We start from the raw sequence: 15831 nt of genomic DNA on the forward strand, positions 1-15831 counted from the left end.
TTAAAAAAGAGAAAATAAACAAGCACACATCACAAATAGCTTCTGGCCCAGCTACTGCTTTCAACCTTTTAGTGTCTGGGACCGCCACATCTTTGAGGTTTCCTCTTCCTATATGGCCCCTCCCCTCAAATCAAGAATGCCCTCAAGTTTTCTGCTTTGTTTGCCATCATTGCGGGAGGTAGAGACAGGCAGCGCAAGAAGCAAGGCATTCTCAGTCACTGCCCCAGGGTTGTGGGATAGTCTGCCAGAAGATGTCTGCTGGAGCATGCTCTTGCTAGCCTTCAGGAGGGGCTGCAAAACCCAGCTTTCAAGGAAGGCTTTCAGATGCAGTTGTTGAATAATGTTTCTATTGATGGCTTCTAATCTGCCTGGTGTCTTGCCCTGTTTTGTGGACTTTGTTTATTTGTTGTGAGCAGCTTCGAGCCTAGGTGGGGCTGGGTGGAAAACCCCTAAGTCTGAATGCGCTTACCAACTCCAGGTGGAAGACAAGCCCCTTAGCCTCTGTTGCAAAGTGAGTCTGTGTGATTCAGGTGCGCACTTGCCTTCCAATGAGCTGGGCTATCTGTGGCAATTAGCATAGGGAAAATATTGTTGTGAGTTTGTGGGTACCAGACCCCTCTAGTCTCTGGATCAGGCAAGTGTTGGAATTTAAACAAGCCAAGCTATCATCCCATGGTGAGCCATTAAGGGAGATTAGAATTATATAAATGTAGAGTTGGCAGGAACCCAAAGGGTTTTCTGATCCAACCCCCTGCAGTTCAGGAATCTCAGCTAAAGCATACATGGCCATCCAGCCTCTGCTTTAAAACCTCTTAAGGAAGAAGACTCTACAACAGACTTCCTCAAACTTGGCCCTCCAGATGTTTTTGGCCTACAACTCCCATGATCCCTAGCTAGTAGGACCAGTAGTCAGGGATGATGGAAATTGTAGTCTCAAAACATCTGGAGGGCCTAGTTTGAGGAAACCTGCTCTACAACCTCCTAAGGAAGACTGTTCCACTGTTGAACAGCTCTTACCGTCAGAAAGTCCTTCCTGATGTTTAGTCAGAATGTCTTTCTTGTAACTTGAAGCCAACAAACTGAAAGTCATTCCAGATAAGACTGAGGGAGACTTTGCTTTTTGGAAAAGCTTATTTTTCTCCCCTATGTCACCAGCTGCCTCCTCCTCCTCCTCCTTCTTTCTTCTTCTTTTCACCCTGAGTTCTTCTAAGTCCATGACACCTTTGATTAAGGCTATTCTCCAACTGGAGCGCTCGCAGGCCAGGGTTTTCGAGTTGTCAGTGTTTATACTACATTTTTTTTAGATTTGCCTTGAGAACATCTTTAAACCTCTTTTGTTGTCTGCCAGTATTTTGCTTTCCATTCTTGAGTTTGGAAAAGAGTAGTTGCTTTGGAAGACAATAATCAGGTATCCAAACAACATGACCAGTCCAACGAAGTTGATGTTGAAAAATCATTGCTTTCCCCCCTATGTAACCAGCTGCCACCTGAATGCAGGCACACCCCTCCTCCCATGGCGGCCTTTCCCAACTGTGGCTGCCTCCACGTTGCGGCCTTTCCCAACTGTGGCTGCCTCCACGTTAGGGTGTGGAGCCCTCCACGTTAGGGTGTGGAGCCCCCCAAAGGGCAGGGCTGAGAGTGGTCACTCTGATGCCCCATTGTGTGGGACAACCCTGGACGACTGACTAAACAATCCATGGCCTTCTAAACTGGGAGGTGGTGTTCTTGTTTGTTACTATGTCATGCATTTTTGTGTTTTTATATTGTAAGATGCCCTGTGATCCTCAAATGAAGGGCAGTGTAGAGATGGAGATGATGGTGATGATAATAGGCTCAGTGCAAGATGGCCAATGGGTGGCGCCCTGTCCCTCAACAGGTAAAGCCAGAGTTTGGAGAAGAGAGTTTTTGGAGCAGTGATGTGACTGAGAAGCACAGCATAAACGGAATCTACATTGGGTGACCAGATTAAGATTACCAGATTTCCCCCCCCCCCAATGAATCCAGGGACACTTTTCAATTTCAATGGATTTTGTATGGGGACTGATTTGTAAATCCGGGGACTGTCCCTGGGAAACGGGCACGTCTGATAACGTTAGACCAGATGCATGACACACACACACACACACAGAGAGAGAGAGAGAGAGAGAGAGAGAGAGCAGGGCTCCTGTATCTTTAATAAAAGCATAGAAGAGGGAATTTCAGGAGGTATAGTTTGCAGTGCACCTACTGAAATTCTATCTTCTGCACAACTGTTAAAGGTGCAGCAGCCCTGGCCTGTTGGCCACCTGGTATCCTTAAGCCTACAGATGACTGGAGAGAAACCTAAACCTCATTTAAGCAATGCTGGAAAACGCAAATATCATTACATATGCTTTACCAATGGTCTGGCTAGATCTGGCGATTCTGTTCCTTTTGAGAATTGAAAGCGGAGTTGCCGTCTCAAATGGGGCTTTTTCTTGCACGTCACTGAAGTGATGAGAGGAAGCACCAAGGGTAGTTCCTCCTTCCGTGTTGCTCTTTGGGGTGGTTCAGACTGGCATGCACACTGCACGGCTCCTCAACAGCTAAATGTGGAGACATCACCTGTTCTCCAAGAATTCTCAAAGATAATAGACAAAGGCTCTGAAATTACATCCCCAAGCTCCTTTGGTACACTTGGATGCAGCTCATCAAGCCCTGGAGATCTGCTGTGCTAGTGTTTTATTGGCAGGGATCTCCTAACATCAGGAAGCGTTCAAAACTGTGAGACACATGCAAAACTCCTTACATTCTAAAGTGATACAGGTCATACTACCACCCCAGCAGTCTACCACCCCATTCTTCCTCAGGTGTTGAGATCTAGGTCTGAAAAATGGTGGTGCTTGAGACTGTGAACTCACATGACATTTAATATGTGATGGAACATTTGTGCTTCCCTGCATATCACGGATGACAGGTCTTCTCAACAGCTGCTAACCATGATAAAGATTAATCAGAATAAATGTTATGCTTCTAAATACAAGTTGCTGGGGGTAGGGATCATATAATCATAGAAGTTCAGAGTTGGAAGGGACCCTGAGGATCATCTAGTCCAACCCTTGCAATGCAGCTGCATATTGGTGTTATCAGCACCTTCGCACTCTGCTTGTGAACTTCTTATATCTCAGGGTTAGGATCTTTTTTGTTTCGGATATTATCTCCACCTCACCCATCAGGCCAGCTTTGACTGGTGGGTGGGGCTATACACCTGTCAGTCACCTGGTGTCAGGCGATTGATAGGTGGGAAGTCCTGCCCTTCTGTCAAAGTTCATCTGCAGGTTGGGGTCAGCTTCAGCAGTGCGTCCCCTGCAGGCAGGGGTCAGCAACCTTTTTCAGCCGTGGACTATATTTTGGAAAGAAAAATATGAACAAATTCCTATGCCCTACAAATAACCCAGAGATGCATTTTAAATAAAAGCACACATTCTACACATGTAAAAACACCAGGCAGACCCCACAAATAACCCAGAGATGCATTTTAAATAAAATGACACATTCTACTCATGTAAAAATACACTGATTCTCGGACCGTCTGTGGGCTGGATTGAGAAGGTGATTGGGCCGCATCCGGCCCACGGGCCTTAGGTTGCCTACCCCTGCCTGCAGGCAGCACCCTGCAGGATTCAACTCTATCCATCAGGTGATGTCACCCAGTGATATCAACTAACTGGCAGGGGTGTGTGGCCTTGGGAAATCTGCAATCCCAATTCCAGCCATATCTAGTTAGCTGCTGCAGGAAAACAGGATGCTGCACTAAATGGACCGTGAGTGATCTAAATGGAGTGATCTAACAGTGTTGCTCTTAAAGGTAAAAGGTAAAGGGACCCCAACCATTAGGTCCAGTCGCAGACGACTCTGGGGTTGCAGTGCTCATCTCGCTTTACTGGCCAAGGGAGCCGGTGTACAGCTTCCGGGTCATGTGGCCAGCATGACTAAGCCACTTCTGGCGAACCACAGCAGTGCACGGAAATGCCGTTTACCTTCCTGCCGGAGCAGTGCCTATTTATCTACTTGCACTTTGACGTGCTTTCAAACTGCTAGGTTGGCAGGAGCAGGGACCAAGCAACGGGAGCTCACACCGTCGCGGGGATTCGAACCGCTGACCTTCTGATCAGCAAGTCCTAGGCTCTGTGGTTTAACCCACAGCGCCACCCGCGTCTCCTTACCTGGCCCTTAAGTGATGGGCGTGTGTGAACTGGCTCTCAGTGCAGAAGTATTCTTGTCCTTCGCCCAGCCACTCTATTTATCATCAATAGGTAATGAAAGTTTACCCGTGAACTATTGTTGTCCTCTTTCATAGCATCCTGTCTACTCCAAGTTTAACACATGCACACGGAAACACCAAAACTCGCCATCCTTTTAAGCATATGTTTTGTAGGTTCACGATTGGAGAGAGGGAGAGGGCCGCTCGCTATGTTATGTAAGACATAATTTAAAATCTGGGGCTTGGTAGCATCTGTCCATTTTGTATTGATTTTTGCAGGGGACTGGAGGGAGGTGAAAGGTCCTCGTGATTTTTGTAAGAAGTTCCTGTGAGAAAGTCTTCGGGGGAAATCTAAAGATTGTGTGTAAGCCTTGCCTTCCATTAACCCCCTGCTGCTGCTGCTCTTCATCAAGTTATTTTAATGACTTTCAAAGCAAGTGAGCGGAAAATGGCTTCTCTGGAACTTTGAGGAGGCTGAGCTACTAAAACGGTTGTTGCTTTCAAAGTGAAACATACCAATGGGAGGATAGCTTGTTAAAAAGACTTTTGTGATTCTGTTTTAAAATACGGAGATATTTTAAACAAGGCATTATAGTTACAACACCCACAAAAGTGAAAATCCTCACCTGCTAAATGCTCTATATTAGTGCTTCTCATTCTGGTGGTTCCTTTTTCTCTTTTTAAAAAAACAAGAAGGCTTGGGAGGTTGCTAGAGAGGAATAATGATCTGACCCTGGCAGTTTCTGTCTTCAGGTTTTAGTGGAGAGGTTGGTTGCATATTCTTCAATTCCCCCAGGTTCCACTGGGGGAGTTAGTATAGAGCTTCTACTTGTTCATTTTCCTCTGCCTTCCCTATAAAATATCATCTCTCTTAGCCATTATTTTGAGTTGTGAATTGCACAGAGTGCTTTGGCGCACCAGTGTAGTAAACATGGCTAAATGGTGTTTATTTTAAGGTCTCTTTCTCCACACTACAGTCACATCGCTGCTTGCTTTCCCCTTCTCATAGAGGGAAGGGTTGGGCCAGGATTGACTGTGGATGTTTCGGTAGAAAGCTGGCTATTGCTGGAAGATTTTTCCCTTGGGAAATAGAAGTGGGGTACCCAACTCAGTGCACCCTAGTTTACCTGCAACCTCACACAATTATTTTATGAGCATCATTCAGTCTTCATTGTGCGGCATGTAGGAAGTGTTGGACTGTTCCCAGAATGCATAGCTGGGGCCTGTCTTTTTTTTATTATTTTTAAGCAAATTAATTATTGGGGAAAGGGCCGTAGCTCAATGGTAGAGCATTTGCGGAAGATCCGTGGCTGCATTCCCCTTCAGAAACCTCGGAGAGCCGCTACCAGCCAGTGTAGACGGCACTCAGCTAGGTGGACCAAGTATTCTCACTCTGTGTAAGGCAGCTCCCTATCTGCAATGCGCTCTACGTGGGGCTACCTTTGAAGGTGACCCGGAAACTACAACTAATCCAGAATGCGACGGCAAGACTGGTGACTGGGAGTGGCTGCCGAGACCATATAACACCGGTCCTGAAAGATCTACATTGGCTCCCAGGACGTTTCCAAGCACAATTCAAAGTGTTGGTGTTGACCTTTAAAGCCCTAAATGGCCTCGGTCCAGTATACCTGAAGGAGCGTCTCCACCCCCTATCGTTCAGCCCAGACACTGAGGTCTTCCTCCAAGAGTCTTCTGCTGGTTCCCTCACTGCGAGAAGCAAAGTTACAGGGAAACAGGCAGAGGGCCTTCTCGGTAGTGGCGCCCGCCCTGTGGAAAGCCCTCCCATCTGATTTCAAGGAAGTAAACAACTATCTGACTTTGAGAAGATAGCTGAAGGCAGCCCTGTTTAGGGAAGTTTCTAACGTTTGATGTTTTATCGTGTTTTTAATATTCTCTTGAGAGCCGCACAAAGTGGCTGGGGAAACCCAGCCAGATGGGCGGGGTATAAATAATATTTTTTATTTTTATCATCCCTTATTTAAAAATGAGCCATATAACACTAAGTGGTATAACGTCCACCTTTCAGCTCTTTCTTTTGCTGAAGCGCCAAGTTGCCCCCCCCCCCCCGGAATCAATTTGTGCCAGTTCCAGTTGCCTCACATCTGCATCCCAGGTTATAACCTTAAATGCAGTTGCTGACCTAGCAGTAAACTGAAGGTAGCAGGAAAAGCCGTAGCTTTGACCCCTGAACCTATCAGCTTTCCTAGTGCCAGCGACATATCCTCCCCCCTTTCAGGTATCAAGTTCAGCATACTGCTGTCTGCTTGCTTGAGGAAAAGAGTGGGCTTTATAGGCAGAATGCGATTGCTTTGGATGACAAAGCAATATACAGTGGTACCTCAGGTTAAGTACTTAATTCATTCCGGAGGTCCGTTCTTAAACTGAAACTGTTCTTAACCTGAAGCACCACTTTAGCTAATGGGGCTTCCTGCTCCCGCCATACCGCCGGAGCACGATTTCTGTTTTGATCCTGAAGCAAAGTTCTTAACCCGAGGTACTATTTCTGGGTTAGCGGAGTCTGTAACCTGAAGCGTATGTAACCTGAAACGTATGTAACCCGAGGTACCACTGTATAGAGGCATTCTGTGGCTTCCTTCTAAGGCGCTTAAGATGGTAGTTTCCTTCCTTTCTGTTTTATCTTCACAGCAATCCCATCAGGAAGGTTAACTCAGAGATCGTGACTGGCTCAAAGGCCACTCGTTTAGCTTTGTGGCTGGGTCGGGGATTTGAACCCAGGTCTCCCTGGCCCAAGCCTGAAACTTTCTCTCCATTTCCACATGCTGGCAGAAATAACTCATCTATTTAAAATTTGGCGGCATTGGTTGCCTCATCACAAAGTAAATCAAGGGTTTATAAATCCTAGGAGTAAAAGCTGTGTCAGTTTGTGCCTACAAATCGATCTCGCGATGCTGTCTTAAAAATAAAGGGAAATTTTGCAGATTTTAGCTTACCTGTCCTCGGAGCTGATGGGTTTGAAATAAACATAGTGGCCTGGCCCCCTGTATCACATGAACAGCTGAAGAAGTGAATGTTTGTTTTGCCTCCTAATGGGTAAAAACGACACCTTTTGAACAGTAAAACTATACTGCCATCACCATCTGGATGCAGTTTCATTACAGTCTCCTGCCAAAATATAACCCTCGCTTTGAAGACTAAAATGGATACGGTTTGTAAAAATTACAGTGCGACTTTTGGATTGTGTACCATTCTTGGGAGGGCGGGGGGAGATAGTTTCTACTCGTCCCTGGACTGGTTGATTTAAATGCCTTTAGTTCAAGGTAGCCAACTTACAGCTGAGATACAAACAGGATTCATTCTTGGTGCCTGAAGCAGAAAATACCAATTAAACCCTCTTTGGTGGTATAACATTAATACAACAGCAAGTGAAAATAATAATGGCAGCCTTAAATCTGTTTACTGAGGCTGGCTGCCTCACCTTGCCCAATGGTAGAGCCGGCCATGTTGCTTACCAACTCAGGTGAGGAGAGAGCTAGATGCAGAGGTGAGTGGGGTTTTTCTTATAGCAGCCTGATTTCATCCATCCCCCCTGAAGTTTGGGGTTGTCCTCAAACACCTCAGAGCTCCCAATGGACACTGGGAAGCGCAGTATCACAGCTGAAGATAACAGTCTCATCCAATTATTCAGTACCAACAGTCATCTGTTTACTGATCACATTCGCATCCCACTCTTCCTCCAAGGAGCTCAGGGTGGTATTATATGGGGATTATCCCATATTGCCCTCATGGAAACCCCGAGAAGTTTAGATTAGGTGGACAGGCAAGGTTGTCAAGAGAGGTAGGCAGATGTTTGAGTGAGGGGCCAAGTCTAGTGCTGTATCTGCCACACCAGACTTCCTCTCCATAGTTTTGGGAAACGTCTTTTGAAAGGGGAGTCATATTTTTCGCCCACTTCAGGGGGTGTTGGAATGCCATTCTTCTTGCAACGGGGCGTAGAAAGGAGCTCAGTTCAGTTTGTTCCGTAGAAATCTGTGCAAGCCCAAACGTGCTGCCTCTGTTTTGCGATGTACAATTTATGTTGTACAATAATTCCGATTTCACAATATCGCATGGAGAATAGACTTGTGTGCTTCCTTTCAAAATCCCCTCCTGGTTTTAAGCGGCAATTGGCACAGAAGGCAAAGCCTTGTTTTCTCTTCCTCGTTAATTCTGTTTACACGAAGGCCATGCTCAAAGTGATGCCCTAAAACCGGGCTAATTGAAACAATGCAGGGGTGGAGGCATGCAAATGGAAATGCACACTAACGAATCGCGCCAAGTTCAGATTGACCTAGAGGTAAAGAGCGTGCCAGGGCATTGCCATAGCCACTGGAGATGTTAGCTATTGACTTCACATGACAGTAGCCGGCATTAATAATGCAGCTAGCAAAAAGAAAAAGAAAAAATCCAATCCAACAACCCCAAATTATGAAATCTCCCGTCATCTTTTCTTGCAAACCACATGGATGTGAAATCAATTTCCATTAAGCTAAAATGGAAAATGGATAAACAAAGTGCGAGCGAAAAGTGCAGCAGACAAGGAGATGGTTCATGTTGAGAATGATGGCTAAGCATCTTCCTCTTACAGATAGGTAGCCGTGTTGGTCTGCCATAGTCAAAACAAAATAAAAAAATTCCTTCCAGTAGCACCTTAAAGACCAAGTGTGCATGCACACGAAAGCTCATACCAAGAACTAACTTAGTTGGTCTTTAAGGTGCTACTGGAAGGATTTTTTTTATTTTGTTTCATCTTCCTCTTGTTTTTGTGCAGCTAGCACAGCTTGGCTTAGGGAGAAAGGTTGTCTGCCTTATACTGAGTCAGACCCATTGGTTCATCCAGTCCAGAATGGGGACCCTGTCTGCACTGATAGTAGTCAAAGCTTTCCCAGCCTCCCTACCTGAGAGGTTTTTAACTGGAAATGTCAGGGGTTGAATCTGGGCCCACCTGAATGAAAAGCAAGTGTTTTGCTACTGAGCTTGGAGACAGTACATGTTGCAGATCATTTTCAAATGTAGATAGCTCAGTTTGTTACAGCCTAGTGCTGATAACACCAAGGTTGCAGAGGTTCCATCCCCATATGGAACAGCTCCATATTGCTGCATTGCAAGGGGTTAGGTTAGATCATAGAATCATAGAGTTGGAAGAGACCACAAGGGCCATCAAGTCCAACCCCCTGCCAAGCAGGAAACACCATCAGAGCACTCCTGACATATGGTTGTCAAGCCTCTGCTTAAAGTCCTCCAAAGAAGGAGACTCCACCACACTCCTTGGCAGCAAATTCCACTATCGAACAGCTCTTACTGTCAGGAAGTTCTTCCTAATGTTTAGGTGGAATCTTCTTTCTTGTAGTTTGGAGCCATTGCTCCGTGTCCGCTTCTCTGGAGCAGCAGAAAACAACCTTTCTCCCTCCTCTATGTGACATCCTTTTATATATTTGAACATGGCTATCATATCACCCCTTAACCTCCTCTTCTCCAGGCTAAACATGCCCAGCTCCCTTAGTCGTTCCTCATAAGGCATCGTTTCCAGGCCTTTGACCATTTTGGTTGCCCTCCTCTGGACACGTTCCAGTTTGTCAGTGTCCTTCTTGAACTGTGGTGCCCAGAACTGGACACAGTACTCCAGGTGAGGTCTGACCAGAGCAGAATACAGTGGCACTATTACTTCCCTTGATCTAGATGCTATACTCCTATTGATGCAGCCCAGAATTGCATTGGCTTTTTTAGCTGCCGCGTCACACTGTTGGCTCATGTCAAGTTTGTGGTCAACCAAGACTCCTAGATCCTTTTCACATGTACTGCTCTCAAGCCAGGTGTCACCCATCTTGTATTTGTGCCTCTCATTTTTTTTTTTTGCCCAAGTGCAATACTTTACATTTCTCCCTGTTAAAATTCATCTTGTTTGTTTGGGCCCAGTTCTCTAATCTGTCAAGGTCGTTTTGAAGTGTGATCCTGTCCTCTGGGGTGTTAGCCACCCCTCCCAGTTTGGTGTCATCTGCAAATTTGATCAGGATGCCCTTGAGTCCATCATCCAAGTCGTTGATAAAGATGTTGAATAAGACAGGGCCCAAGACAGAACCCTGTGGCACCCCACTAGTCACTCTTCTCCAGGATGAAGAGGAACCATTGATGAGCACCCTTTGGGTTCGGTCAGTCAGCCAGTTACAAATCCACTGAGTGGTAGCATAGTCAAGTCCGCATTTTACCAGCTTATTTACAAGAATATCATGGGGCACCTTGTCAAATGCCTTGCTGAAATCAAGGTAGGCTACATCCACTGCTATGATCCTCAAGGTCCCTTCCAACTCTGATTCCTTGAACTAAAAACCTGATTGCCATAGAGGGAGCACCTTCATACCTTGCCTTTAAAGATCTAATGGCAAGATCTTTTTCTGAGTTTATGCCGGGCGGTGGTGGTGGGGAGTAGTATTTTGCAGTCTTTTGGAGCAGGGCCTTCTCAGTTGTGGCATCCATGTTATGGCACCCTCTCCCTAAGTAGGCCAACCAGTTTAGCATTGTTTGTGGGTAACAGACAGGTGGAAACATGTTTATTTAAACAGGCCTTTGGAAATGGGTTACTACGAAAGAGATGCTGCCGGAGGCTTTCCATTGTTTTAGCTATTTGCGCGCTGGGGGGCGGGGAGAGAACGTGCATGCAGAACATGGATCCACTTGATTACATCACATTTAAATGTTCAAATGCACAAACTGGTTGCAGTAAGAGAAATAAACAAGCCTGTTGTTTACTTTGCAAACCCTGAAAAGTCGAGCAGTTCCTAATGAGGGGCTACGTTTTGCATCGGTGGAGGCTACTGTCACAGAGCAAGCCAGCAGTAAATCACACACTGCTCAAAGTTGGCGCTAACTCTTCATTAGCAAAAACATGATCTTCCCAGACTTGGCTGAGTTTCAGGCCTAATGAGCACAGCTGCCCATCCCCGGTAGGTCTTACTCCCTGAATCAGTTGCCGAGACTGAAAATCCCCAACTCTCCACAGCTATCTAAGGCCCCTCCACTTCAGGGCTTTTTTCAGGCAATCAGAGACTGCACCTGCATGCAGCCTGCCACTGCTACGCCCATTTCAGCCCTCTTCTGATTCTGGGAGACATGGGAGAGGGGAGCTTGTCTTAGCAGGAGGGGGAGACCCCCGTGACTCTTACCCAGCCTGATTCATCTCTGCCTCTTGACCTCCCTCTTCCCACTTGCTTGCTTCATATTCTGATTCTGATTCTAGACTTCTCTCTGCCACAGACTCTCCCAGCTCACTAAGCCCTGTCACCTCTTCAGCTTCCGACATTTCCTCCTCCCAGTCTGTTCCCTCTTCTCCTTCTGACCACTCGTTGTCATCCCACCACCACTCCCTGGCCTCTGAGCCTTCGTCCCTTGATGGTTCCCCAGCTGGTGCCTTTCCACCATTCCTCTGTGCCCAGCTAGTCCATGACAGCTACTGACATGCCCCCCCCATAAGTTGAGACACAAGTAAAGGGATCTTAATTCTCTCGCTAACATTTCTCAGTTGTTTCTCCCAAGTAGCAGGCAGAGGTTGGGATGCATAATAATGGTTGCAGTAGTTGCAGTTGTAGGGCTATGTTAGGGGCCCTACAAGACCCCCCACACAAACCAGTGGATTCCCATTTGTCCATCTCTTCATCATACTATGAATATGCAGGTTTGTTGAACAGGAGAAAGATAAATCAGTGCCACGAACTTGCCCATTTCTTGATAAAAATCACTATAAGCACAGTTGGATTTATTGTTCTGCAAAGTACACAGAGTCATATAACCATTGGCAACTGTTTACCTGGAATTAATAATTAGCAGCCTTCTTAGCAAAGAGCCAGGCATTTGGCACAATAGAAACGCGGCTGCATAGAGCCGAGTTCAAATTGTATTACACAAGGACAATGGCAGCAAATGGCAGTCATTTGAGTTTCTGCCACAGCAAACAATGGGATGCTGGACACTTTCATTTGTTTATTGCATTATTTATTTGGACAGGTGCAAGCTGGCCATGCAAAATTGAATCTTGCTCCTAGATATTCCTTTGCAAAGCTTTGTTGGACCAGTACATAGGGATAAGCGAAAACATGCATATCCTAGCAGACTCTAAATCTATTTATGTCTTCATTATTGTAGATTAAACAGTCCACAAAAGTGGAAAGCTCTGTCTCTGTAGTGTGGTACTAAATGAAACTGTTTGGGCCAGGTACAGTTATGAGTTTTCTGGAAAACTTAAGAATTGAGAATTTTTCTGCAAATTTTTACATTACCTTATGCAAATTTGAATAGGATAATTTACGTTGGAAAGCTTCCAGCTTTCTTCGGAAAATCTTCTGAAGGCCTAGCTTAGTGATCTAATCTAGCACGTATATTTTTCTTGTATTTGGTAAAGAAAGATAAGCACTTTGAAATTGTGCCAGGCTTATGTAACACAGCAAGCCTGCAATTTAACACAGGGATTATGTTCCAGGGATCGCACCTAAAGCCAAAATCGCATATAGTGAAAACACATTGGGTTCAATGGCAGGTGGGATTGCCAAAGTCTGTATTTGCACCCAAAAGTAATCTACTTGTGTTTTCTTCGCTGCTGCATGGAATAATGCATGAACCAGACCTTTGGCTTTAGTAAGTAAAGCATTTTTAACTTACTTAAGGTCTGTTCATTGGCAGAGGGATAGAGAGAGGTTGGGGCAAGAGCTTTAAAGCAGACTAAACGGGATTTAGAAAAGAGTTTAACAACTTATATTCCATGCTGTACTGTTGCCTAATTCTGAGAGTGTTTTTAAACCTGCTGAGTGCTCTCTCCCACTGGAGAGTGCAAATCCCCGCATTTTGAAAGAAAATACACCCCCCCTGCAATTACCTGAAGCCTATTTGGAAGGTTGTGGGGCTTTTGTGAACTACGTGGGATGGGGTGAATCTGTGCAGGGAGTGATCAGGCTTGAACCCCACATTGTTCAGGAGGGACCCCCTGTCTGCCAAAGAGGCTTTTCAGGGGTCACAAGTGATATCTGGGCAAAGGGGGGTGGGGGGAAGCTTTCCCTCTGTGAATACCCTTATTACAACTAATCCAGAATGCAGCAGCTAGACTGGTGACTGGGAGCGGCCGCCGAGACCATATAACACCGGTCTTGAAAGACCTACATTGGCTCCCAGTACGTTTCCGAGCACAATTCAAAGTGTTGGTGCTGACCTTTAAAGCCCTAAACGGCCTCGGTCCAGTATATCTGAAGGAGCGTCTCCTCCCCCATCGTTCTGCCCGGACACTGAGGTCCAGCTCCGAGGGCCTTCTGGCGGTTCCCTCACTGCAAGAAGCCAAGTTACAGGGAACCAGGCAGAGGGCCTTCTCGGTAGTGGCGCCCGCCCTGTGGAACGCCCTCCCATCAGATGTCAAAGCGATAAACATCTACCTGACATTCAGAAGACATCTGAAGGCAGCCCTGTTCAGGGAAGTTTTTAATATGTGACATTTTAGTGTATCTTTCATCTTTGTTGGAAGCCGCCCAGAGTGGCTGGGGAAACCCAGCCAGATGGGCGGGGTACAAATAATAAATTATTATTATTATTATTATTATTATTATTATTATTATTAACGTATCTTAGGATCCAAGCCTGCATATTTAACTAAATGCATCCCCCCCCAATGACATCTCCTTATAGATTTGGTCAGTTTTAACTGCTTTTAGAGCTGCTTACGTTTGAGGAGAGTTTCTCCTAGGATGAGCAACCACTTTGTAATTAGCCCTGTGGAAATGTCATATAAACCAGCCATTGGACAAACAGTCAGTGTCAACAGCAGCAAAAAGCCTAGTTTAACTTTTCGAAGTTCAGAAGCTTATTATCCAAGGCAATGGTGCAGTCGCCTAATCCCCACCAACTGTTCTGTGTTCAGTTGCCCTGACAAATTCCGTATATAAGCCTTCAGGCCTGCCTTTGTTGTGTTGCATCTTCACCCACCCAGCGACTCAGTTTCATCCTTTTTCTTTTTCTCTCACCTGGCTTAAGGTTTTCAACATGCTGCCAAATGAGCCTTGTTCACACATTGCGACAATTTATTTATGTGAAGTATTTCTTAGCTGCTGTTCATCAAAAGATGAACCAGGGCGTTGTGCAAAAGTGTGAATGAAATTCTGCCTATGTACAGATACGATTTTAAACCAACAAATAAACATAACACAATGAAACAAGGAGCCTTTTGCCACCCGAGGCCCTTCTCCCCCTGCTTCCTTTGAGGGAGTTGAGCATGGTGGCAATGCAAGAATGGCCTTTTCGGTGGTGGCTCCCCACTTGTACAGTGCTCTCTCCCGGAAAGCAAGCCTGGTGCTAAATGCTAAAATATTGCTGTAGATTCAGGCCTTTGATTATTAATCTGAAGGGCAGTGAGTGAGCGGGTTTCGGCCTGTTTCGGTGCTCATTTTCCTAAAAGGATTTGCCCTTTTATAATTAATCTTGGATGAGCATGCTTAGCTGTTGTGCTTTATATGGGTTTTTTAAGCTTTATGTTGTAAATTGCTTTGGAAAACTCCTTGGTGTGAAATGGCAAATAAATGAATAAAAACTCAAAGGCTGAAAATAGGTTGTAGCGTAATTCCAGAAAATACAGGGGTAACATGTGACTTATTTCCTTCATTCTCATAAGGACTAGATGGTGAGAAATGAAGCCTAGAGTAGGTACATGGCGTGTTTTATGTGCAACCATGATAAGGTGCAGGAACCTTGCCCTCTCTTTCCATTGGTCATCCAGCTGGGAATTTTTAAAGGAGACCAAGTAGGTCAACAGAAGCTAGGATGGTGGTTCTAGACCCCGTGAAGTCCAGTATCTCTCCCCCGGTGGCACCAGTTCCCCACCCTCACCCCCCAGCCCCAGCATTGCTTTCCCTTTACCACCATAGTTGGTAGGCAAAATATTCTAAACTGATCAAATGTATTTATTGTAACACTAGTTCTATGCCACCTCTGTGCCAAATACAAACCGTTTCCAGCATAAGCTACAATAGCATTTAAACCATACACATGTATGGAACAATTGATTGATTGATTGATTGATTGATTGAAGACCATCATACTGTACTAATTGTTAGGGATGGCTTTTTTGTTTTGCAGAATGGCATTTCAAAGAAATGGGATTTCATGAGGACACATGACAGGTAAATTTTGCAGCATTTTTTTCTTTTACATATTCCTTCAACCAATCAATTTTCTCTCACATCTTATCTGTCTGTCTGTCTATCTATCTATCTATCTATCATCTACCTACCTACCTACCTAACAGTCTTATAGCATTTTTGATTGTTCCCATTCATCATTCTTTGTATACCAAACCCTCTAAGGTGAGCCGGTTGTCCTATAAGGCCTGGCATAAACTACGAGTTAGAGGACATTTGGTGAATTCACAGCAGAGGCAAAATTCAAACCAGAGATTTCCTGAATTATAGTTCAGTCTCTTAACCAGTTTGATCTAATCCATGCATCCATTTGGTTGTGTACAAACAGCAAATCTCTGTGAAAGGTCTGGCACTTATACCATCCTCTCAAAGGGGAACAGTGTATCAGGAAGGAGGTTTCAGCTAGACTAGAGATTTATGTGTTTGGGTTTGGGCTGATATGTTGGT

The 15831-nt window shown here is 45.3% G+C and overlaps 1 protein-coding gene across 1 annotated transcript in view; it reads left to right on the forward strand.

Moving 5' to 3' along the window:
* NUDT14 (nudix hydrolase 14) overlaps positions 1–15831 on the forward strand; it is a 60884-nt gene that overhangs the window by 12049 nt on the left and 33004 nt on the right. Inside the window, exon 2 of the mRNA XM_081866404.1 lies at positions 15323–15366. Within this exon, the coding sequence (XP_081722530.1) occupies positions 15323–15366 (44 nt within the window). The remainder of the gene's footprint in view (positions 1–15322; positions 15367–15831) is intronic.

The sequence above is a fragment of the Podarcis erhardii genome (assembly GCF_964252035.2).
Source record: "Podarcis erhardii genome assembly, chromosome: 1".
NCBI lineage: Eukaryota > Metazoa > Chordata > Lepidosauria > Squamata > Lacertidae > Podarcis > Podarcis erhardii.